At 41.6% G+C, this 25,528-nt stretch overlaps 4 protein-coding genes across 11 annotated transcripts in view; 2 read left to right on the plus strand and 2 right to left on the minus strand.

The window, feature by feature from the left end:
* Positions 1-935: 935 nt before the first annotated feature.
* On the minus strand, positions 936-5,380 carry LOC147874737 (uncharacterized). The gene is made up of 2 exons (XM_087343807.1): positions 3,501-5,380; positions 936-1,633 (listed from the first exon to the last, which is right to left on the minus strand). Exon 2 carries the CDS (start codon positions 1,563-1,565, stop codon positions 1,137-1,139), a length of 429 nt encoding a protein of 142 aa, XP_087199933.1. The 5' UTR covers positions 1,566-1,633; positions 3,501-5,380; the 3' UTR covers positions 936-1,136.
* A 478-nt stretch (positions 5,381-5,858) lies between these two features.
* On the plus strand, positions 5,859-17,667 carry LOC147874738 (peroxisomal multifunctional enzyme type 2-like). The gene is made up of 14 exons (XM_087343799.1): positions 5,859-5,936; positions 6,459-6,596; positions 7,447-7,591; positions 8,043-8,170; positions 8,399-8,515; positions 8,910-9,109; positions 9,543-9,603; positions 9,677-9,840; positions 11,154-11,277; positions 11,456-11,628; positions 12,025-12,201; positions 12,949-13,110; positions 15,564-15,705; positions 16,059-17,667. Exons 1-14 carry the CDS (start codon positions 5,882-5,884, stop codon positions 16,118-16,120), a joined length of 1,848 nt encoding a protein of 615 aa, XP_087199925.1. The 5' UTR covers positions 5,859-5,881; the 3' UTR covers positions 16,121-17,667.
* Positions 14,963-22,822, minus strand: LOC147874739 (translocon-associated protein subunit beta-like). Its single transcript, XM_087343800.1, has 2 exons — positions 17,726-22,822; positions 14,963-15,937 (listed from the first exon to the last, which is right to left on the minus strand). The coding sequence occupies exons 1-2, from the start codon at positions 18,296-18,298 to the stop codon at positions 15,851-15,853; spliced, it is 660 nt and encodes a 219-aa protein (XP_087199926.1). The 5' UTR covers positions 18,299-22,822; the 3' UTR covers positions 14,963-15,850.
* A 1,255-nt stretch (positions 22,823-24,077) lies between these two features.
* Positions 24,078-25,528, plus strand: part of LOC147874740 (transcription-associated protein 1-like) — a 29,652-nt gene continuing 28,201 nt past the window's right edge. For 5 of the 8 annotated variants that reach the window (XM_087343814.1, XM_087343812.1, XM_087343811.1 and 2 more), the window contains exon 1: positions 24,785-25,214. The gene's annotated coding sequence lies outside the window, so the exon portion shown is untranslated. The other 3 variants (XM_087343808.1, XM_087343809.1, XM_087343810.1) reach the window with 3 other exon arrangements.

A 25,528-nucleotide genomic window follows, 5' to 3' on the forward strand; every position in this document is an offset into this window, starting at 1 on the left:
AAATAAGTTGCGAGTACGTGGACTGGATCCGTGTGGCTTGGCACTAGGACAGACGGAGGATTCTGTTGATCCTCGGGGTTCTGTTAAAGGCCTGCTTCGTGTTCGGCAGGTCCCGGGTTAAAATCTCGGCTCAGAGCCCGGCTATCTCAGCCCCTTCAGGCAAATTCCGGGATGGTACCGTAAATTAGGCCACGACCGCTTCCTTCCACATCCTTTCTAATTCATTATTCATTGTCTTCCTCTCATTCGACGCTGTGTAATCCGTTGAATTGTAAAAAGATAATCACGAGGAGGTTTTATCATTATCGCAGCTGCGTCGTCTCACGCACGGCTCTGCCTGATTTCCGCTGGCCTTGACCTAAGTAATTGGTTCACGCGGCGATTTCTTGCTTCAGGCAGGATCCGGTACGAGAGCTCGTGGCAGAATTTCCTGAAGAGGACGTCTGCATTTTATGGCTGTCGACACGATCACTGTGATGGAAAAGTTCTCTTATCACGGAATGTTAAACTGCAGGTCGTGTCTCAAATATTTTTAGATGCATTTAACTCTTTGAAGCACAGTGGTAACTATATGTACCACCTGCAGTTATATTTATGGGGTCTTCTTAAGGTACAATTTGGCTGCACGCGACAGAGACGGACTCATCGCAGCTTCCCGCCACTCACTTTTGAGGTGACGACCGAGACATGCGGCAAAGTGTTTGTTTTGTTGAGACGCGTGCACATATTCTGTGAAAAATGAGTATAAAAATGCTTCTAAAAAGGTTACTCGAAGAAGAAGAAGAAGATGTGTTGCTGTGTTATTTGTTGCGAAAGAAAGAAAGAAAGAAAGAAAACCTACGAGTTCAATATTCAAAACCAGACGCGAAGAAGGGTCTTTCTGTCTGTTAATAAAGAATCATTTATCATTAGAAGAAGAAAGTTTCAGGAGTTATTTCAGATTGAATCAAAAGCAGTTTGGTTACGCACTGAGTTTAATAGGAAAAACATACAAACAACAAAAACTGTCGCTCACGTTACGGTTAAGTTTCTTATATTGTATTATTACTAATTATGTCACAAATGTAATGACAATTGTCTTCATTCTGTGATGTTGGTTGGTTCGGGGGTCGAGGCAGTTCTTAAAGGAGAATACCTCAGATGAACTTGGGTTGGACAGCCCATGTTGCTCCTCGCATATCCATCTGAATCACTTCATAGTGACTTAAAATGTTAGCTTGTATTTTCAAACGTGGAGCCTTTACGTGGTTCCCAAATGAAGCAATTTCGTCTTCAATTTCTGTATCAGTGTTGGCACTTAACTGTTGCACGAGATTATCAAGAATATCATCATGATTGTTGTTGCGTCTTTTTCGTCGTGGAGGCTGTGGTACAGAGGACTGCGATGCTTCATCTGGACAACCTTCGCTGTTTTCAGTCCGAGTCTCAAACTGTGCGTTTGCCGCTGAATCTGACTCAACATTAGATGCAGTAGGTCTTTCTGTTGAAACCGGTTCTAAGAATTGGAGTCTCTTGAAAAAATCCCACTTAGAATTTTTCGGTGGTGCAGCTGATCCGGTTGACATTTTTCTTTTGCGTTTAAATCGATTGTATGAATCCCGTATATACTTCCAGCGTTTTCTACAGTCTCCATCTGAAATGAGAAAATACGCCCATTTTCGTGTGCGTGTTCTTTGTGTACGATATCACTTATTGAGTGATTGACAATTTTTTCCCTTCAGATTTATGGCGACTGGCGAAAGTTACGCTTCACTATCGTTTGCTTACCGTATATCAGCGCGTCATATTTCACCAATCGTGAAAGAGGTTCTTAGGTGTCTAAGAAACAAGTTGGTACCTCAACTCATGCCTGAACCTACGCAACGAGAGTTTCAACGCATTTCAAACGAATTTTGGATAAAATGGAATTTTCCGAACGCCGTTGGAGCCAATCTCTTTCAACTACAAAGCTTTCTTTTCTATCGTTCTTTTAGCCATCGTGGACGCTAATTACAAGTTTATTGCGGTCGACGTCGGTGCATATGGCAAAGAAGGTGATTATTGGAAATAACTTTAATCTTCCGGGTCCTGAGTGCCTTCCGGGAACCATTTCTAACTTTCAGGCGAAGCATCGGGTCTCGACGCGTATCTGATGAAGTTGCAAAGAATGACGTAACTGAACAGACATTCAATTATCGCCTTTGTCGTGCCGGAAGGGTATCGGAAAATGCATTTGGGTTGATTTGCCAAGTATTTTGAGTGTTTTATACACACATAAACATTTTGCCGGAGACATGTGATGATTTGATATTAGTCGCCTGTTACGCGATGGATTCCTAGTAAAAATCTGGAAAAACTTTCTATCACTTCAGTAATGACGTGGAAACAACGCCACCAAACACGCACTCCTTATCTCGAGCAGGAGGCGAGATAAGAGAAGAGTTGAGAAAATATCTCATGTCAGACGCTGGTGCAGTTTCTAGGGAAGTAGATCGCAAAAACCTGGTAATAATCCATTCATTGCATGACGTGTTTAAGTCTAGAAGACGTTATATTGTATTATAAAAACGCAAACAACTAACCACTTTTGTCTAATTAGGCGAGCTTCGGGATTTAGAGGGTTAAGTCTGGCATTTATGAAAGCGACAGTGAACTTATGAGTCCTGCAAATTTCGTGACTGTCAGGCATCGAGCAGGACCCCGTTCCTTGGCGTATAAAAATGTATTCTGTGAAAGTTAAGTTGCCACCACGCCCCGCAGTAAAGCTGACAACCGATTTCAGACTACGTTGCCGATAACTGGGTTACACCGAACGCCTATTGATTGCAGCATCCTTGGCGATGTAAAAGTCTGACCAGAACGAGCTGCATGGAGCAGAGTCCTTCTTCAGCCCTCGGTCGGTCGGCTAGTCAAATTCTGAACGAAATTCTTATCTCCTTATAACGCAGTTTCCTCCTCGCTCTTGTCACTTCATCCGTCTCGGGTCCAGATATTACCCTCAGCGCTCTCTTCTCAGACACCCCGAGTCTGTGTTTTCGCTTGAAGTGAAAGACCGGGTTTCACACCCATACAAAACAGTAGGAAACATTCGTTGTTAGAGAGGAGACGGGAAACAGAAGATTGTGAACTGCGGGCGGGAGAATGTGAAGGTGCGTCGTGCAGTTGTAATACGCTTGGAAGTGCCTGAGGTAAAGTTGGTAATCGGCTTCCTCAGACGTTGGTAGTATTTCGTAGGATTGGCGGGCAGATTGAAATAGCTGAAGATTGTCAGTTTGTAGATAATAATATGAAGAGTTTTATTCAGTCTCAAGACAAGATCAAGTTCACGCGCCCTGGGACCATGAAGTTTATGTATAATATCGAAGAAGGTGGCGTGATGTCATTCTCTTTATGAGTGCGACCTCACACGTGATCTCGTTACAGGCGATGACATCATAAGGAAACTGTTATCACAGGAGGCGTTGCGAGCTGTGAGGGCGCTCTCATATTACATCTGCTTAATCTCAATACGTGGAACTTACACAGTGTCTGAATTTAATTCGGATGGAGTTCGGACCTCAGCTTCTGGGGAATGCGGTGATGATCCTTCGCGGAAGTGTAGGCAACTGTCAGTTGCTCGAGAGACGTGCTAATTCCTTTCTTGTAGCTCCTGAGAAATGCCGCCAGTCGTTTTTCTGGGTCTCTCCGACTGTCGGTTGTTTCCATGGAGACGGTTCCCTGACCTTGACCGCTATTTGTGATCTGGCCTTCGGCGTTGTGCGAGGGCTGGGCCTGCCAAAGAATTACGGAATGTTGGTCGTTCGCTTAATAACTCGCCCTGCTCGATTAATCCAGACCCGGGGACTAACAGGAATCTTTACTCGAATTTACCGCGGGCCGGCGAGGGAAGTAGGTTGTGTGGATAAAGCTGGCTCAGGAGGAGAATGCCCCGCGTAGCGAACTTTCGGGTTGCTGCCCTCAACAGCGCTGAACGGATTTTGATGAAACTGAACGCGAACTGGCGTCGGTAGGCATCGCTTCGGGAAATTCTCCGCTCCACATTTAGCTCATCTCTGGTTTTCAGAGTTCACTTGGCAAATGTTCACATTCGCTGGCTTCATATTTTAGGGTAACAAGTTTGAATCCACGAAGTCATTGTCATTATCGGAGATAGAATTGAAGTTGCTCAAAATCTGCCACCACGCGAGATCCGACATACAGACAATTGTCTCAGTTCCTTGCCCACGTAAAACCGACGTTTCGGGAACAAACCCTGAAGATGGGGACAGAGTTTGTTCCCGAAACGTCGGTTTACTACGGTAACCAGTTGATTATGTGTAATAAAATTGTTTGTATCTTGTGAATCACACAAAACATCATAGTTGAATGGTTAGTACTCCTGCTACATGTTTGGCAGGTCCTGGGTTCAGATCTTGGCCTGCAGACTGGCTATCGTGACGAAGGCTTGTTGTGGTTTTCCTCAGTCCCTCCAGAAAATGCTTGGATAGTTCCTTAAATTAGGCCATGATCACTTCTGTCCACATGTTTTCCAATTCTCTGTTTACTATCATCCTCTCACTCGACATTATAAAGTCTCAGCTAGTGACAGCATCGTTAAATAAAGTATAAATAAATTGTGAGTCACATGAAGATGGCTGCCTTCTGGGTTGTAGCATTACAACACAGAAAACGAGTCATATTCGTACTCGCCACTGTGAGAACCTCAATTCTTACTGTGACTCGCATGCTTTTGTTATGCTGTAACTTTGTGTGCCTGAAACTCGGGACTGTCAGTGTGATGGTATGAGATAAGAAATTCATGAACATGTGTCTGCACGACCTTGAATTTTAAGACATCCCATCTTACTAGTGACATCTTATAAATTGATCTGAAGTTGTCACTGACATGAAATCCCACAGTCTTGGACTGGGGACATTAAAATATCATAGTAATTTATAAAAAATACATTTAACACTGCTTTAGCTTTATTCAGCTTTCAGTATCACATTTAATTTTCATTGTTGCAATTTGCATGCTCTTTCCTAATGTTCTTCAGTAAGACACATCCTAGTTGCTGATTTAACTTCCTTGTGTAGAGCAGATGCTCATGGGAAAAGAGTGTGAAGATGACAGCGTTGTGGGATATTGCGCAGTGTAGTGTAATATAAATTGACACCATTATTAGGCGATCTCTCTGGTGATGAAGGCAGTAAGCATATTCCCCTTGTTACTTCATGCTTTTAAGTTAGTCATGTTTCTTTTCTGTATTAATAACATAGGCAGGAAAACTGTGACATGAGTTAAGAAAAATAAAAGCAGTAAGTACAGTTTCTATGGGATATTATGATACAATGTATAAAATGTGAAAGTAGGGCAAGGAAATATCTCAATTTGGGAACTCTACATTCAGACAGGTAAAATGCCATTTGTTGCTTTCGAACATTTTCGCTAGATCTACTGATACTATTGGTAGCACTGCATTAATCTAAATATATCGATATGGGAAAGAATGACTAGCGAAATTGCGTCGATCACTTTCGTAACCTGTTTTGAAGTACAGTACATATTTCTTGTACAGAGGTTTTGCAGTTATGTCAGACAGCAGACTGGCCGTATCTGATGCGAAGGTCTGAAAAAACAAGCACACAAACTGTGATGATCTCGTGGTAGTGGATTGTGTCTTGGAGTCTACGACTAGACAGCGGCGGATTTATCGTACGTAGTAAGATTTAGCAATTTGTGCGTTGTATTATAATTTTAACGGTTACATTATTTCTTGACGATGACTTCGCAGTTATACACACGAAAGTAAACAAGGTACGAAGTACTGGTTAATCTTGCACTTGTACTACCTTATCCGTGTGTTTGGTCACGTAACTTCGTCTTGTTTCAGGTTCGGACTTCTGTAGGGCCCTATTAAGCATGACAGATCTGCGATTCGATGGCCGAGTGGTTGTAGTTACAGGAGCTGATGCAGGTGATTATCGTACACGAAAATAATGTTTGTGCCTGATCGCTTTTCTAGTATGCAAGACTTTCTTTCGGAAATATTTAATTCTTGTCGAAATTATTTTAGGTTATCGTTCTTGTCTTCGCGGTTTCAGCTTCATTAATGACTATATTGTACAAAAAAAATATAGTTCTTTCCCTCATTTGTTAAGACAAAAATATGAAATTGAAGGGTGTGGGCTGCTACAACAGTATGTTTCCAGTTTTAATTGTACCAGTTTGTGTGTGTCCATTTCCATGGATAAAAGTTGTCATGATAATATTAAAGTATGATGAGACTCCACATGCCATGTGATGTGTGCACTGCAGAGGTGAGTTAATACCCTTCTCTTTTATCATTTGTCTGTTTCCATTGTCTCATAATCGTATTAATCATGGCATTTGCTTACAACTTCTTGTAATGAACAGTTCTGTGTGTCGTTTCACCCACTTATCATTTCTTGTGTGCCAGTTCCTCATAATTCTGACCAGCCATGACTTTATGTTTCAGGCCTGGGTAAAGCATATGCCCTGCTGTTTGCGGAGCGTGGAGCATCAGTTGTGGTGAATGACCTTGGTGGTGGTCGCCATGGCGATGGGAAGAGTAGCAGTGCAGCAGACAGTGTTGTAGAAGAGATCCGGCACAAAGGTGGGTTTAGTGCATTATGATGCTTGTTGGCTGCTACTGCATTTGCATGTAAGTTTCTTGTTTGTCCTCTCACCTCTTCTCTTTCTCCTTCCTTCTTACAAACTGCTTCCTTGTGTCCCCCTCTACCACCTCCGTCTGATTCCCTTTCCTTTCCAACTTCTGTTTTACGGTGAAGTCGCAGCACCGCGGGATTGCATCTGTATCGTAGATTGTTTTGTTTCTGGTAGGTGGCAAGGCTGTAGCCAACTATGATTCTGTGGTGAATGGAGAGAAGATTATATAGACGGCTCTGGAAGAGTTTGGACGAGTAGATGTGGTAGTGAACAATGCTGGCATCCTGGACAAGTCATTCTCCAGGATTAGTGACGCAGACTGGAGTATGTTTGAGATTAAATCTTATTCTTGGCCATAATATCAGATTGTGGGGTACTTTCAGTGTATTTGGACTGCTACAGTCAGTCAGGCAGAAAACTAAGAGCGCCAGTGACTGGATATTATGTAGCTGTCCCAGGGGCCATTTTACCTTAAAGTCTGATAGTTCAGTGAAATTGGAATATCATTTTTCTGCAGAGACTAATTCTGAAAGAGTTAAAATTCACAAGCGTCTATTCTCATTGTGGTTCTGACCAGTTTCAAGAGACTGTCCATGGCATTTGCCTAGAGAGGCTGAGGAAAACCTTGACAAATACTGTCTGCTATGCTGAGCTGTTTTGACTGTTATTGATATTGTATAGGAGGCCAAAAGAAAAGGGACTATGGTAGATTTCTTGAGTTCAGGGATGGTTTTGCATGCTTTTTTGTCTAGTTACTAGTGCTGTTGAGGTTTAATGATCATTTGTTACTGTTGCAGGCTTAATTCAGGACGTACACCTAACAGGTGCTTTCAAGGCAACTCGAGCCGCGTGGCCTCACTTCCGTAAACAAAAGTATGGACGTGTCATTGTGACATCCTCCAATTCTGGTCTATATGGGAACTTTGGGCAGGCAAACTACAGGTCGGTGTTAGTGACACTTTAGTATATTTATCTTTCATAGGATTGATCATTTGTATAATGTGTGCGTGATATCTTGGACATTAATCTGTTCTGCTTTGAATATCTTTGGGATTTAAAAGTATTAATTACAATACACCCCTCCCCCCGCCTATGAAATATTGATTTAACATTCTGGTTATTTATAAAAATAAAAGTTTGTCTTTGGTTGCCAGAAATGGTAGAAACTGTTTTCCCCCACAGTTCCTCAAGACAGATGCTGGGATAGTGTGTTATATAACCGAGGGTCACTTCTACATCCTCTCCAGTTCGTCATTCACCATCGCTCTTCCTTTCAGGACTGTGTAATTCGTGCGGCTGAAAAGTTGTTCTCAAATAAGAAAGTTGGTGTGAGCGATGGCCGCTTTATGCATTTCTTGGGAAGAGTCCATGCATGTTTTTTTTATGGTTGCAGTGCTGCCAAGATGGGGCTGGTCGGTCTGAACAATACGTTAGCGATAGAGGGCAGGAAGGACAACATCCACTGCAATGTGATTGTGCCAACTGCGGCATCCCGGCTTACTGAAGACATCCTGCCACCTGGTGGGTGCTGCTGATACTAAAGCCTGACAGTGTGTCACTTCTGTTTACAATAAATGAACATCAAAGTGATGCAAACAGTGCATTTTGGAAGTATATTCACCCTTTTGTCATATTATCAGTTGTAATAAATAGTTCATGTTTTGGAGATCTGTTATCAGCAGTTTTTAATATTGTCTCATGATTATAAACACTAATGTGATACTGATAAGTCACTTGTTTGTTGCACAGATTTCTTTGCGCAGCTGCGCCCAGAGCTGATTGCGCCAGTCGTCACGTGGCTGTGTCACGAATCCTGTGAGGAGACTGGCTCCATCATCGAGTCTGCTGCTGGCTGGGCAGGAAAATGTAAGTGTCAGTGGCACCCCTGTTCGGAATATGCTCGATGCCTGTAACGACACCACTGGTTCTGAGTGATGTGATGCCGTCCAAAACAGGACTGCATTTCATTAGGGTCATGAAGGTTGGGTCTGTTGTTGCTCTTTCAGTGAAATGCAGAAATGATTTTTTCACTGCAAATCACAATCGTAGATAAGTCGCAGAATCTGCATGTGGACTTCCGTAGATGTGTCAACAGCGGTAGAATGACCGGATTCATGTTTCAAGGGTCCTGATTTCAGTGAGACAGCTTGGAATAGCCATGAAACGCAGTAATGATAGACAAGCAGAGAACCGTTTACCTCCCGTGCTGAGTGTCGGCAGAACTTTCCATCAGGATGCGTTCTTGTCTGACAACCTTCAGGTTATCTGGTGCGTTCACCGGGCGGCCTGCTGCGTGCACAGATGAATGAGCTGGTGACACCAGAGGCTGTTCGTGAGAACTGGGGCAAGGTGAAAGATATGTCTGCTGCCGTTAAATTGGAGTCCATCCAGGAGGCATCTGGTACCCTGATGACCGTTCTGGAGCAGATGAAGTCGAACTCTGGGCTTTCTTCTGATGGCGTGAGTTATGACTCGATGTAGTTTTTTACATATGCTTTCAGATAGTAATTATTCAAGTTACCCCTGTGTCTAAGCACCATCCAGTGGAGGTGTATAGAGGGAGTGTAGTATAAGACGTATGAATGAGCAGAATTAATTTTGTTTATTGTGTACAGGGTTTTAGCCCGTCGCCATAATTGTAGTACGTGGTTTACGTTACTTCAGTTGTGTGTTTCTTGCGTATGGTGTTGGAAGAAGCTGACTGCTTCATTGTGGCTTACGCCACTGGAGGTCCAGTATTTTGTTAAATGAGGTGTACATTAGTTTTGGCAATGGCTGGTGCTGCCATCCAAGTATTGATGGTGGCTAATGTTTGTGCAGACTTGAACTTCTTTTGTCTTCTTGGTGACACTTATTCTGTGAACATGGTTTAAGGTCCTGATTTCCTTTCCAGAAGAGTGTTGTGACAAAGTTCCAATACACTCCTCGTGACCTGATCCTGTATGCACTGGGAGGTGAGTAATGTGCCATTATGTGCGTGTGTTTGTGACAGTGTGACAGACAAGTAATGTGTTTGTTTTATTGCAGTTGGTAGCACTGTGACCAACCCAAGTGACCTGAGATTCCTGTATGAAGGCCACGCAGACTTCTCTGCGTTGCCGACGTTCCTCGTGTTGCAAGGCGTGTCTGCCGTGATGGAGTCTAGTGTTACTGCTGAGGTGTTCAGTGGCAGGGATTTCAATCCTGCCAGGGTAAGTGAGGTTATGTCTTGATAAGCAGACTCTTTTGAGGATAACCGCAAGGTTCAGCATCGGTCATTTCGAAGCCTGCCTTCGGATGCAACCCTGAGCCACCTCACAATCTTCTTGCTGTGTTTTCATCTCTGTATGTGCATTTCTTGCCTTCGCAGCTGAACATGTCCATATATCTTAACGCAAGGCACATTTTACTGCCTGTGCTTTGTCTATTACGAATATAATAGCCAGTCTCCATCGCACTTGACTTGTTTAGTTCACTGTACATGCAGTGAGGAAGAAATTAAAAGTCTGCTGGTCCTCATGGAATGAAAGCAGATCCAGCTTCTGCAAAAATAATACTGCAGTGAGTTGTTTTTCTGTTCAGTGCAACGGAGGATCATTCAGGTCGTATTCTATGCTAGTGAAGTTGTAATTGAGCAGTGTGGTGTGGACTCGGGGAATGCTTGCTATCATTCAGTCCAAAATGTTTTGTCCTCTCATCTCACATCAAGAAAACTAAAGATACAAAAGTTGTGCTGTATGGGTGTTAAACTTGGTCTCCCACTTTGAGGGAGGAACATAGATTGAGGGTCTTTGAGAACAGAGTGTTTAGGATATTTCGACCTAAGAGGCAGGAAGAAAATTGCATTATGAGCTTCACGGACTGTACCCCTCACTTGATACTGTTAGGGCGATTAAATCGAGGAGGATAAGACGGGCGGGACATGCGGAACGCATTGTGGAGGGGTGGGGTGTTTACAAGATATTGGTTAGAAGGCCTGAAGGGAGGAGATTGTGGGTGAGACATTGGCGTAGGTGGGATGGCGTTGAGATGGACCTTTGGGAGATAGGAATCTATGGAGCAAACTGGATGCAGCTGGCTCAGGTTAGTCTTATGGCAGGCTTTTGTGAACTCAGTGATGAACCTTTGGCTTCTATAAAGAAAGTGTTCTATTTTTTGAGAAGCCAAGTATACAGTCAGTTTTTCAAAGAATATCCTGCACCATAGAGAGAGTGAGGATAGAATTCACACTGATTCAGTTAGCTGCACAGAGTGTAGATGCTTCCCACTGGCATGCCACTCGGTCATGTAAACAAATGACAGTATTCAGTTGTTTTTGCAGATATATCATAAAGTATTTCTTTCTTTCTTTCCACTAAATGGATTCGAGAAGTTCTGCTAACTTAAAGATAGTTCAGTGGTTTCGACGTAGAGAATGATTGGATTATGAACCTTAGGGTTGCTGATGAGGCACAAAGGAATGAGAAACGATTGAGTACATAATTGGAGTTGACTGAGGAGGATCGTGTTGCTGCTATGTTGCCAGATGTTGCATGGTGAGCAGTACTTGGAGGTTCTGCGTCCCATCAACAGTGAAGGGACTCTTGAGGTGCACTGCAAGGTGGTGGATGTGTTGGACAAGGGATCCGGGACTGTTGTGCTGGTGGAAGGTGAGATAAAATTGTGCAGTATGATCATTCCATTTGTAACTTCTGTCAACTTGGTTCGTGCAGTTGTAACGTGTCTCTTTTTCTTTGATCTGTCTAGGCTAGGGGGAATATAAGTGGTTTAAAAGTCTAGTCTTCAAGGTGATACAAATTCAGTTGCTGTCTGTTGTCATTATTGCAGTGGAGACATTTGATGAAAGTGGTGAGAAGGTGGCACAGTCCCTGCTGACAACATTTGCTGTTGGAATGAAGGGTGTTACAGACAAGCGTACTTCACCCTATGATGTGCCAACAGCAGAACCACCAAAGCGGATTCCTGATTTGTCTGTTGAGCAACACACGTCTCTTGATCAGGTCAGAATAGAGGGTAGCATGTGTTACGTGTGAGGCTCTTTGGTTATTTTTCTTTGAGGGGGGGGGGGGGTGAATGTAACTTTTCTTATTCTGTGTATGTATTTTTAGTTTCTTCTGTCAGTAGTACTAACGTGTGAAATATGGAGAAGAAGCACAATCTAATTAAGATCTTGACATATTTGTGGTGATAGAGCTTTGTAAAATGTGCATCCTTAAGATTATTTGATGTAGACTGAAAATGCTGACTGCTTTGAATCTGCACTTATTGCTGTGTGTGAAAATTATGACTAATGAAACACTGCAGCTAAGTCTGTAGAATTTAGTATGGAGAGAGATCATAAACACACCTACAAATTAATTGTCAATGTTTCTTCACTTCAACATTATTTCCTGCAGGCTGCACTCTACCGACTGTCTGGAGACCGCAACCCACTTCACATTGATTCGAATGTGGCTGCATTTGGTGGATTTGATCGGCCCATCCTGCACGGTCTGTGTTCGCTGGGCTTCTCAGCCCGCCATGTCCTACAGCAGTATGTGGATAATGATCCAACCAAATTCAAAGCCATAAAGGTGTGTAATAGAAACATCTCTTTTTGGGGCTTTCCTATTTTCACATTCTCATGATAACATTCCAGCACCCTCTTTCTGTTGTTCTATGGATTGTTTGTGTTCACAGCATTTTTCACTTGCCTCTTCCGTGTCTGATGTACAGTTCAGTTGATGTCAGTCATTGTACTTTCTTATTCTTTCCACATGCTTTCCTATTTTCTCGCATCCCTGTTGGAATACTTCATAACCGTGACTCCCATTCACAGTGGATACGTTAAGGGAGGCCTATGGTAAGTAAAAAAATATTCATGTGAAGCATGGTGCAATGGTGTGGCTTGATAGTATATTTCTAAGTTGTAATTCCGGAGGACTGTTCATAACATTTTACCATTTCAGTCTCTTCTTTTTAATTTTATCATCTTGTTGCTTTGTAAGTTCTTTGTACTTTTTTTCCATCAGAGAGATTGTTAAATATGATGTTATTTCATGAATGTGTTTCATTTTCAGAGGTTATATAGCATCAGATAGAATGAGAGGATAATGAATGGGTATGAATTTGGAAAGGGGCAGTAATATTAATTTTCATGTTACTATGCTGGAAGTTCTTTGGAGGGACTGAGGAGAACTCTGATTAGCCTGAGAAGGATAGTCAGAAACTGGACTGAGATGCAACCTGATATCCCCATTAATATGGTTTAGATCGTTGCACTACACAGGCCATCAGAGTGTGAGGGTATGAAGAAAATGATGACTGTCACTGGTTTACAGGCTCGGTTCAGCAAGCCGGTTATCCCTGGGCAGACACTACAGACTGACATGTGGCAACAGGGGAACCGTATCCACTTTCAGACCAAGGTGAAAGAGACGGGGAGCGTGGTGATATCTGGCGCATATGTCGATCTCACCGAGGCATCCGTCCCGCAGCACAAGGTACGTTTTTGTGGCTGACTGATGGGCCAAGATCATCTTTGATGATGGTTGTTCTGCTGGTGAGAAATTTCGTTGCTGCTGGCCTTTCATCACGTTCACATAATTCTGCCCTTATGCTCTGTCATGAGCTGGTTGAGTCCTATCTATCTCTTCACATCATATTTCTCTAAGGTGCATTTTAGTAATGTCTGTGTGTGTGTGTGTAGATCTCCCAAGTACTGTTTTCCTTTCAGCTTTTCCAATGAAATTTTTGTGTCAAATTTCATGTCTACGCAGTGGAAATAAAAAGTCACACATATTGCAGGTTCCTCACAGAAAAATGCAATTTGATTATGCAGTACACTGCTACTAAACAAGACGAAGCATTTGAGCTGTGTTGTTTGCATGTAAAGCTTACTTAATATAAATGTACATTTTGATGTAAATTCTGTAATTGTGTGTTGGAGAATGTTTAATTTAGTGTGGGTTTAATGAGCCAAATATAAGATTTAATTCTGGATTTTTAGTAAAATGATAGGAAAGCTCTGATGGGCAGGGCATACAGCATGCATGAGCAAGACATGAAATGAGTACAGAATTTTGTGTGGAAAACCTGAGGGAAGAGATGGCTTCAGAGACCAACTCATAGATGGGAGTGTAATATTAAAATGGATCTTTAAAATACTGGGTGTTAGGTTGTGGATTGTGTTCAAGTGGTTCAAGATAAGTCCATGAGGCAGGCCTGAGCTGTGTGGTGTTTGTTCCTACAGATTGCAAGTTGTGTTTATAATCGATATAAAGTGTAACTGATATTCTGTTATCTTGTGATAACCTGCATTGTTCAGCCTAGCAATTTCTTACTCTCAGTGACAAGGTTATGTTACCTTTTTGTTAAGATCCCAAACATTACAGCATTGCTAGTATCACATCTTCAGTAAGATCCATTTTAACCCTTTAAAGCTGAGTTGTAACTGTATGTACCACCTGCTGTAACAGTCATTATCTCTGCATTTTGCCCACAGAATATATAATGTGGGTTTTATATTGATCTCAGAATAAACAGTAATTTATTTCTCTAAGCAGCATTAACTAGTTTAGTGTTGTCGTGGAGACGTGTTGTGTTTTCTTTGAGGTAACAATGGATTGATAGAATATTATGCACCTTCACTGTGGCTGAAGGGGTTAATTATTTTCTTTAATTTCCTAGTTGGTCTTCAGAGGTTACTCAAGAGCTCTATGGAATTTCTTTGTTTTCTCTTTCCTAGTTACATTTCCAGCTTATGGTAAATATCTGCAAATCAATTTCTCAGGATATTTGCATCTTCAGTGGGCAAAGTGAGGAACAAACTTCACGATTTGTACAGTTCACTTAGTGCTTTGTGAATAGTGAACTGTGGGAGACAAAGAGAAGTTGTCACATGAATACATTGTTTCACTACACTTGTTTATGTAAAATGTCATTAGGTCAGAAATTGGCTTAGACTTGGAAAAAAATTTTGGCATGAAGCTGGGGGTGGAGCCGAGTCATGATATGGCCATTTGTGTGTGTTTTGTGTAACAGAATAATGAACCTTTGTTTTGTAAAAGCAGTAAGTTTTTTGACTAGCTGAGTCACTGTCAAGGAGGCAGGAAAGACTTTGCACTTTAGCCTACATGTAAGGTTGTCTTGATAACATGTACAGTACAGTACAGTACAGTAGCTGTGTTCAAGGTCATGGAAGAAACACAAGTGAGTAGCTCTGATGTATGCTGGTTGCATCAGTCAGTCACTATGCCTGCTGTGATGAGGTCCACCAAGGTGAGGGAAGTGAAAACTGGAATTTGTAGTTGAGAGGCACATCTCATGTCCTGACATAGAATGAAAATATGAACATTGTTTTGCATTTGTTTTTAAGCTAAAAATATAGTATTCATAAATATTTAACACGTTCAGGAAGTACTCATTATTGATTACAGAGTGTGTAACCATCGAAACTACTCTCAGTAATGCTAAAGATCAAATTACATCATATCCATATTTTTCCACTTTTGTATGGTTGTAAAATATGGTTTCTTTCTTTGTGTGAAGAACCTAAATTGTGTTTGAAAACAACCAAATATTATTTGGGATCTTGAAGGATCAAATAAGTGGATTCTTAGGATAGTGAACTAAAGGACTAAATGTGTTGTTCATAAGATGAAAACACATAATGTATGCATAGTTTGGTGGGAATCCTGTTAAAAAAATTGGACATAAGTAAGACTGAGAATTTAAGGGGAGGATAATATTAAGCTGGATCTTAGACAAATACAGATGTGTTTGAACTGTGCCAAAGTGGCTTGGTCCTGCAGCTAGTGATACTGTTTGGTATTGGCAATGTTCGACCTTCGTTTTCTATCACCAGAGAGTTAACAGGTTCCTAGAGACATGCAGAAATGGTGTATGATGTTGGTGGCTTTGTAAACTGTAATGTGAGGTTGCATTGTTGGTGCAGGCATCCACATCAGCGCTGGATTCGGATGGTGTGTTTGACTTGCTGAAAAAGCGGGTTGCGGCAAACCCAGAGCGTGCCAAGAAGATCGGTGGTGTGTTCCAGTACAACATCACCAAAGATGGCAATACTGTTGCCACCTGGAGTATGTATCACACAGTTGTCATGGATTTACAGCACTGTTAGAGAGTAAATTTTATACAGACTAACTTAAAACTTTCATCGGTTAAACGTTTTGTCTGTGCGGTTAACTCTCCTACTTCATATCTGGCAGATCTTGGGTTTGTATCTCATTTGAGAGACAGGGTTTTCTTATCATAGTCACGGAAGGCAATGATGAGACCCTCGCCGGGTTCGCTTGTCACGGCCACTTGCAGCTGAAACGGAAAGACTTGTTATGCATTTCTGTTGCGTCCTACAGGAGCAGTGTGTGACGATGTTAACAGAAACCCAAAAAACAAAACAAGAGATAAACTTAGGAATTTTACATGATTACAGGCTTTGTGGCATATGTATTTGTCAAGAAGTTCTGGAAAAATGAAATGTATGCAGAAATTTGATGGTGAAACCTGAGGAACACCACTTGGAAGACTTGTAAGAAGTTTGGAGATTAATATTCAATTTTAGCTTTGATGTTAGCTATATTCAGTCCTCAGTTCATTTTAATTATGAGCTTTGAATATCAGAGAAGCAGACAGAAACAAGTATGGTGTCCATAGATGGATTTTCCAAGTAATATTTAAATGAAGATTTCTGTCTTCTGGGTTATTGCGCTGTGTAGTCTGGTCGATGTTAACCAACGTTTCAGAGGTCATACTGCCTCCGTCATCAGGGCGATGAATATGCCAATAGGGTGTGAGGAGTTGGATTTTATAGGCAGGGAAGTGAAAGGTGTAGCCTGCCCCGAGCCAATGGGAGCAGGTATGGGAGTGGACCAATGGTAGCACGTGGGCGAGGGTGGGAGAGGGAGAGAAAGTAGAGAGAGAAAGGTGAGTGTAGTTGTATGGATAAAGGCCCTGAAAGGGGCCGAGTTAGTGGTCTGGTTGGTTCTGGCGGCGCACTCTTGCTCGTTCTCGGAGTCCTCGGAGTGTGTGGATCAGAGGCTTCCAGGACCGGCTCAGGTGAAGTCCATCTTCCCTGTTAAAGTTATCAGGATGAAGTTCGATCTCGATGGCTTCCCTGATTAACCGGTCCATGTAGCCGGTTTTTGAGGAGAGGATAGAAGTGTCCTCTAGCTGTATCTTGTGCTCCAAGTTGAAGCGGTGTTCAGCAACCGCAGATTTCTCGGGCTGCCCGAGCCGGATGTGGCGTTCGTGCTCCTTGATCCTGGCCTCAACGGAACGGCCTGTCTGGCCGATGTAGACTTTTCCGCACTCGCAGGGAACTCTGTATACGCCAGGCGTCTTCAGTCCTAGGTCGTCCTTTACCGGCCGGAGAAAACTGGGAATTTTCTTTGGCGGAAGACCAACAGACTTGATGTCGTGCCTGGCCAGCAACCTGCTTATGCGGTTGAAGGTCGTCCCGACGTAGGGCAGGAAGGCAACCGAGGCTGGTTTTTCAGTAGGCGGTGGCAGCCTCGCAGGCGGATTGAGAGCTTTCTGAATCTGACGGTTGCTGTATCCGTTTTTCCTGAAGGTGGTGGTGAGTGCCTCCAGTTCACTCTGTAGGCTGTCGTGGTCGCAAAGGGCTTTAGCCCTGTGTACCAGGGTCGAGAGCACGGCCTGTTTGTTGGACGGGTGGTGATGGGAATTGGAGTTGAGGTAAAGGTCGGTATGGGTTGGTTTCCGGTACACCTTGTGGCCTAATGAGCCGTCAGGTTTCCGGTGAATGTCTATGTCGAGGAATGGGAGATGGCCGTCCTTTTCAGTCTCCATGGTGAACTGGATGACCTCTGAAACGTTGGTTAACATCGACCAGACTACACAGCGCAATAACCCAGAAGACAGAAATCTTCATATTCACCGCTGTGAGAACCTCAAGTCTTACATAATATTTAAATGTTTCAAAATGAAAATCATTTTATCAATCTGAAGAATTTGTGTTTTATGCTCATTATTTTACAATGGCTTCCTGTACATTCTAAATATATAATTTAGGACCAGCACAATGGAAATTACAAACATTTCTATAAATTTTGACCACGGTCCATGCAAGTGATAACTCACTTCAGAGGCATCCTCTGTTGGTCTGTAGTTGACTTCTGCAGCTGTGAAGTTGAAGTATCCATATTTCCTTGGTCTGACAGCTACTACATGAGATACATTTGTCCCTGCAGGGATCCTGTCAATCTTGATGTTGAGCTGACCACCCACCAAAGTGAAGGCCTCTTTGTGAAAGCTACTGTCACTCAGCTTAACACCAAGAGCAGTACTTGTGCCAACATTATATAGTGTGTACTGCAAAGAATGTTGTGTGTTATAATCAAACAAGTTTATGAGGTATGTTGGTATTATATGGGTACTAAATACAATATTATCATGAGATGCTCCATATTCTTTGGCTTGTAACATAAACGGCCTATGATATGTAAAAATTTCTATTCTGCAAAAACAACCGGACGATAATGTTTCTGAAACAATATGACATCTAAATATCCCAGCTACTATGTCCATGTCTTCAACCAGATATCTATTCAGTATCTGTTTCGAAATTAGCAATCTGGCACCCGTTTCTTCTTCCTCATTACCATCTACATAAGCAGCTAGGGCTGCGAGAACAAAAATACTTATAAATTTCATTCTTTCAAGACTTTTAACGAAATATTAATTTATACACTCCCCAACGTGTTGTACGCACGAGTACTTCGAATCTTTCCCAACGGAATGGCACTTCTTTATCAAAACTTCCAACTCGTTGCCAACTCACAAGCAACAAAGCATGTAATTCGACTCCTACTGGCAATGACCGCACTTAAAAATTAGTTCCGGTTCCCTTCATTGTCACCAATTTAAAAGTTAATGACGATAAAATATACCGTTCCAGCCGTTGCCAATGTTAAAATGAAACTGTTTTGGCTTCACTGTTAAACACGGAAGTTTAGAAGTTCCATAGTTTGTAACATGCTTTGTAACTCAGAACTGTAGTTTGTTAATCGGCTGTACTTCGTATGCGATTATTTGGAATAATTATTAGGCACATATGGATGTGCTTTGTTATCGGTAATATAACGTAACTGTGTTGAGAATCGTGTCGATGTCTCTGTCATCAGACCCGGAATTGGAAATGAAAGTTAAAAAAGGTTTGAAAACGTGTCAAACATGGATTGAGTTGTTTATGTTGAACTTATATACGTAACATTGCAAAGCACTGCCCCCGATGGTGGAGAAGAGGGTAGAAGTTACCAGACTGCATCATGAGTTGCAGGGACGTTGCTACGATGTGGAGTATGCCATTGGGTAAGGTTTAAAGGAAATTCTGTTCGTTCACTAGTATTCAAGAGGAACCTTGTTCCCAAGTGAATACTTTTCCACAGGCTTGTAGCAGCATCTTGCTCATTTCTAGTTGACATTTTGAATTATGTGAAGTGTAATTTCTTTATGTTACAAGGAAAGCTTATTATTTAATCAATTAACTTAGTGATTTTAGACCTTCATTCATTTGACATTTCTGCCTGGCAAAGGAATAAGATCCTGAGTCCTGACACAAAGTCGCCAAATATGGTGTGTGTGCATGTGTCTATCTATCTATATATATATATATATATGATTTGGAAGAAAAGTGAGAATCACAAGACCTTCCCAGAACTTTGTGTAGTTTTTTCAGCAGTTGTATTGTTCTCCAGGGCAGTGAAGTCTATGGAGGGGGCAGAGGATAACCTTGGTAACATACAGGAACTGCTGAAGAATGCGGTGTTCTTGCGACAGCAGATTAAGTATGAAGAAGCTCGCAGGTGAGTGTTATTGTGAATGTTGTGGACGTGATTTCTGTGGTCTGTCTGTGCCTTCTCTCAGGGTTCTTCCCATTTTATTCATATGTGAACTGAATGTAAGATGAGCAAATGTGTTTCAGTTGGAAAAGAATGTACTATAGCAAGTACAGAATGCTAAATTTGTGGGTTACCTGTGTTTTAGAATACATGAAGGAAATAGGGTTTGGGGAATTTGGGACACAAACTTGTTTTATAGCAACAGGAAGGAAGTCTGTCACTAGTGTAAATCCCCCATAAATAAATATCTCCTATGCGTAAGGAAAAAATGATCTGAATTGTTGTGTAGTACATGGACAAAACTATTCTGTGCAAATCCTCGTTTGGGAAGGAGTGATTCTACCAGTAAATTATAGCAGTGTTGTGTTAGCACTCCTGTTTCTCAAATGAATTACGTCCTATGCACAAGTCTCAGCAGGGGATTTGCTGTCCTGACTGAAGAGGGTTTTTTTTGTCAGTTTCCTCAGATCTTCCAGTTGAATCTGATCATAGTGTATCAGAATATGCCAGTTGATCCAGTGGTTTTTGAATGACTTATAAAGCAGTCTTATTAATTAAGTAAGCTGCATGTGTATGTCCATCTAGCCTGATTCAGTTACACAGCAGTTGACTGGTTTTTGTGAAATTTGGTGTGAATATCTACCATTTCAGTTCTCTTGATCTTCTGTTCATTTTAACTTTGTCATCTGCCATTACTGAATTGAGTTTTGAGGTTCTTATGATAGTGAATATGGAGGTGGCTGTCTTGCAGGTTGTTGCACCATTTAATGTAAAAATCAGTTTGTGCAACGTCGCAGGCAACCATCTTTGTAATGAGTTGTTTTGTAGGACACTAAATTAATTTTATTGCTCTGTGGATCACTGTTTCATTCACAGTAGTGTAGAATACCGGTCAGACAGTGTGTTAGTGATTTTTCACCTTGCTGTGATTCTTCATGTGTGTTAGAATTGTGTTTTGTTCTTGTGTGCTGATCCAAGAACATTTGGATTGGCATGCGCATATGCGCAACGCATGTGATTTATGTTGCATGTCTTGTCTGTGTAGGCTCCCCCACTAATGCTGTGACATGCCAGGTAATTGCTGCTTCCTGTTGTTTATTATGTTGGTAGTATATTATGGTAAGCAGTCACTACATGATCATGATGAAATTGGGGATATCACATGGCCTTAGAATTGTTACTGTGTAGGAGAAAGAGTGCATGGTCACATGGACATAATGTTTCATTGATACAGAGGACACTACAGAACAAGGTAACTGTGGTCCTATAAGTGGGAAATATTAACCTGTCAGTGTGGGCTGTGTCGAATGGACGTCTTTGCACGGTGTGATAGGTGCCATGTATGTTTCCAACATCAGAGTGAAAGAAATGACTATATTTATTCAATTGTGAGGTGATACTGAACTGTGCAATATCGTTATACTAAGAGACAGTATATTTAAGACATTTATTTCCTCTATTAGGTTGAAGGCCAGTTCATGCTTCATTGTTCAAAGTTCCTGCTTTTGGAAAAGTTCTTAATTACAGATAATAATGGCTACTTATTTCACCTGCTGTTTTGTGTGGGTGTTAAACTTGGTGTCTTGCACTGATGTCTGTGATGAGCAGAATACATGTAACTAAGAGAAACATACAGGCAGCGAGAGAAAATTACATAATGAGGAGCTTCATGAATTGTGCTGTTTTTTTGGGAAAGTGTTCAAATCAAGAAACCAGTGGGTGGTTGGTGTTGCCCAAGGAATGTAGTGGCACTTTAGTATTAGCAGTGGATAGTTATATAATCAATATTGTTTGTGCATGTTTTTTTTCCTTCAAATTAGCCATTTAATTACTATGTATTTGCATCGCTGTTTGTTTAATTTTGTTCAGATTACAATTTCATGTCTTGGATCCTCCATTCACAATAATCCTAATCCCATTTAGTATTAAGTAATTTGTACGGTTGAAATATAATTATTAAAAAGCCTACGAATCAATTAGTCAGTTCATTCACCCTTTTAGCCACTTGATCTCTTAATCACAGTCAGGCGGCTAAGCAACCAGTGGATCAATCAACTGCTCATTCTGTTCAAAGATATTTGTTCGTACAGGAACAAGAAGGAGTCATACTAAATTAAGGGTTTGGTGCAGTCTTTACTGTATGATCTACTATTAGCTTCTCAAGGACTCTGCTTCATGAAAATTTTATTTACAATCACAAAATCATGTTTAGATCTTCAAGGACACCGGTTGACCACAGTTTGTTGGGAACAATACTGGTGATTCATGGTTAGGATCATTTTGGTTATATTTTGAGGATAAAATTCATATTTTGGGTATGAAATTCTTACTTGAAACTACATTTCTCGGGCATTTACAGTGAATCCTTCATTTAGTTCAGATGCCAAAAGTGGTGTTCTGAAAGTGCAAAGTTAAGAGCTTTCATTAAAGATTTCGGTGAGGAATATTTTAGTTCTGATGGAACAATTCTGTTCTGTAAACTTTGTGAAGTTAATGTTACAGCTGGTAAGGGATTTAATGTGCAACAACATTGTGATACAAGCAGTAGGCAGGTCAGGTTTCTGTTGCGATATGAAGTGAGCCTGCCAAGTGTACTGAACATACTGCACTGATTTCCTGGCAAGCAGTAGGCTGGTCAGGTGACAGACAGCTTTTCCCCGAGTAAAATCCCAAGGATCAATTAAGCTTCTTCTCTCAGCTATTCCCAGAAAGACAAAATGCATTCACTTTTAACTAACACAAATGCAAAAATAAACAGCATTCTGATGACGCAGTTGATTGAACATGTACTTTTGTTCTTGGGGAGGGGGGCACACCACACACACTTCTGAGTATATAAATGTCACTTATCAATGCCGTAAACGCCTCATGGCGTTTATTTATTTGATTCCTCGGGAATCATCGACACATAACCTCAACCGTTAAACGAGAACACCCTATCATTCCGTAACCTGATGACAGCCCACCTAGATCGCTGTTCGCACACATAAACTTACAGCACCTAAGACTAGATTCACGCAACAAATTTTACCAACTCTCTCTCTCTATCTCTGCGCGAACTTGACTACAGCGAATTCTAGTAGCGAACCCAGTAAACTACGTATTGAGCGGGAAATGCAGGGCATCGATATATCAGGAAGATCCAGAATCGTAATCTTGTAGGAGCCTGGTAGCCGAATGGATAGCGTGCTGGCCTGCGGAATACGACATCGGCAGTTCGAGACCCAGCGGATTCTTACAGTAGTATTAATTCTTAATTCTTACAGTAGTATTAAGTTCTAAATATAAAACGAGGGCAGGACTCAGGACTCAAACGATTTCTGATTTCTGATTTCTGCCCTCTAAAAATAATTGTGGGTTAACGGGAGGGTGGGGCGCCTAATATGATAGAATGAGGGGGGTTATGCACAAATATATAAAAGGGGGCTCAGTTGGGGGTATACCAACAACATACAGACATCAAAGCATATGAGTCGAAAAAGAAACAATCCAGCGAAATAAATCAAACCATCAAACCTGCATGCTTGTCATGTAAGCTGTTGAGTGTGTTCGCAGACTGACTTGATATCTGAACAGGAAACCTGATGGGACAATGAATGAAGTGTGTAATTACCTGACCTATAGGATGTACTTTAAATGTTGTGATTGTAAGTGTGAGATGATATGTTGACAGAAGTAAATGCAGTTTGGGATTGACATTATTGCTGTTTCCAGTTGGTATAGGTATCGTTTGTAGGCGTGGGTGGAGACTATTTGTGAAGTGATTTTGGTTTTTGTTATGTAGTGCTGTGACCTGCCGGGGTATTTTCTGTGCTTGTGGTGTGTTAAGCAAGGATAAAGGTTTTAAAACTTGTAAACTTGTAAGTTTGGCGTGTGGTGTTTGTTATGAATTTGGATTTGCTTGCAAAAATCTCATGCCCAGTAGATGACAGATTTGTTGATTTATTTGGCTGGATTTTTTCTTTCGACTCAAGTGCTTTGAACACATTTTGGTTAAAGATTGTTGATTGATATGATGTCTGTTTGGACCACCTTTGGCTGCTCCCTCATAAATATATTTTTGCATAACCCCCTCATTCTCTCATCTTCGGCTCCCCACCCACCCGTTAACCCTCAATTATTTTTTTAGAGGGCAGAAATCAGAAATCGGTTCAGTCCTGCCCTCGTTTTATATTTAGAACTTAATACTACACTTAATACTACTGTAAGAATCCGCTGGGTCTCGAACTGCCGATGCCATTCGGCTGCCCTTCTGTTCCCGCTCAATACGTAGTTTACTGGGTTCGCTACTATAATTCGCTGTGGTCAAGTTCGCACAGAGAGAGAGAGAGAGAGAGAGAGAGTGAGAGAGAGAGTGAGAGTGAGAGAGAGTGAGTGAGAGTGAGTGTGTGTTGGTAAGCGTGAGTCTAGTCTTCGGAGTCTTGGAGGTGCTGTAAGTTTATGTGTGCGAACAGCGAACTAGGTGGGCTGTCATCAGGTTACGGAATGATGGGGTGTTCTCGTTTAACGGTTGAGGTTATGTGTCGATGATTCCCGAGGAATCAAATAAATAAACGCCATGAGGCGTTTACGGCATTGATAAGTGACATTTATATACTCAGAAGTGTGTGTGGTGTGCCCCCCTCCCCAAGAACAAAAGTACATGTTCAATCAACTGCGTCATCAGAATGCTGTTTATTTTTGCATTTGTGTTAGTTAAAAGTGAATGCATTTTGTCTTTCTGGGAATAGCTGAGAGAAGAAGCTTAATTGATCCTTGGGATTTTACTCGGGGAAAAGCTGTCTGTCACCTGACCAGCCTACTGCTTGCCAGGAAATCAGTGGAGTATGTTCAGTACACTTGGCAGGCTCACTTCTTATCGCAACAGGAATTTGGCACGTGGAAGATTGTTTTTTGTCCAACAGTTCTCAGACTTTTCCTGCGTAAGACGTAGTTTACTACTACTCTGCTATGACAAGGAGGTCGGATGAGTTCGCTGTTTTTCAGACGTTGCCGTCCCTGCCTATGATAAAATGGCGTGGGCGTTCTGCCCCTCTGTATTTCTTTGGTTGCTAGGATGCATTCTGAGTCCAGTGCAGATTTACTCTCATATATATTGCCAGGGCGTGGAAGTTAATTTGAATTGATGTGTGTCATCTTTCCCTTGTGTGAAGGACATAAGTGTGAAATATTTTGGTTGCATGGAGGGTTGGTTTAGTTGGCCAGTTGATTATTGATGAGGTGTAGAGTGCATTCGTAGTAGCAGTTACGACTGGTGTCACAATGCGGATATTTATTTTGGTATTTGGTATTGTTTCAGGTAGGAGTGCCTGCAAGCATGTGGGATACTATAGCCGTTGCCCACTTTTGATTCCTAGTGACCAAGTATGGGGTGTTCGTAGCATGCCTCACAATGCCACAAGGAAGACCTCAGGCCCTCGTGCGATTACCTTGCTTTCCGAGGAGGTGTACGGTTATAGATTTAGTGGGAGTGCCTAGTCTGTCTCAAAGAGTAGTTTGAGATCAGGGGATGTACTGAGTAGCAACTTTCATGTGAACTGTAGCTGTAGTGTGTGTTTACTGGTATCAACGAAGACATGGAGGACTAATTTGTCTGAATATCAGCGTTTCAGAAGATCAGTTGTGTGCGTGATGGGGAAGCAGCTTTTTTGGAGTTGGAGATGTGAAGAACCAGACAGAACGAAGCACCTGTAGTGTTTGTGACTTGGATAAGGAATTGCATTGTTCAGGTATGTTAGAGAGTACAGTTTATTTACATTCCATAGATCCTTCTTAGGACTAAACCAAAGGATGGAGAACAAATCATTTCATACAATACATATAAACTTCAGTACTTTTGACACAATTACAAGGATGTGTTTCACATGTGAATTCAGATTCTGCAATTCAATTATGAAAAATAATTTAAATGCAGGCTTGAACACCTTTAAATCATTTAGAGTTTTAATTGTTGGTGGAAGATCATTAAATGACTTGATACGCGTATAATACGTTCCTTTTTGACGTTTATTACGGTTAGCATAGACTATAGAAAAATTATATA

The sequence above is a fragment of the Zootermopsis nevadensis genome, unplaced genomic scaffold, assembly GCF_977971745.1.
Source record: "Zootermopsis nevadensis isolate Lab colony 2312 unplaced genomic scaffold, Znev_1.0 Znev_ptg000006l, whole genome shotgun sequence".
NCBI classification, from domain to species: domain Eukaryota; kingdom Metazoa; phylum Arthropoda; class Insecta; order Blattodea; family Termopsidae; genus Zootermopsis; species Zootermopsis nevadensis.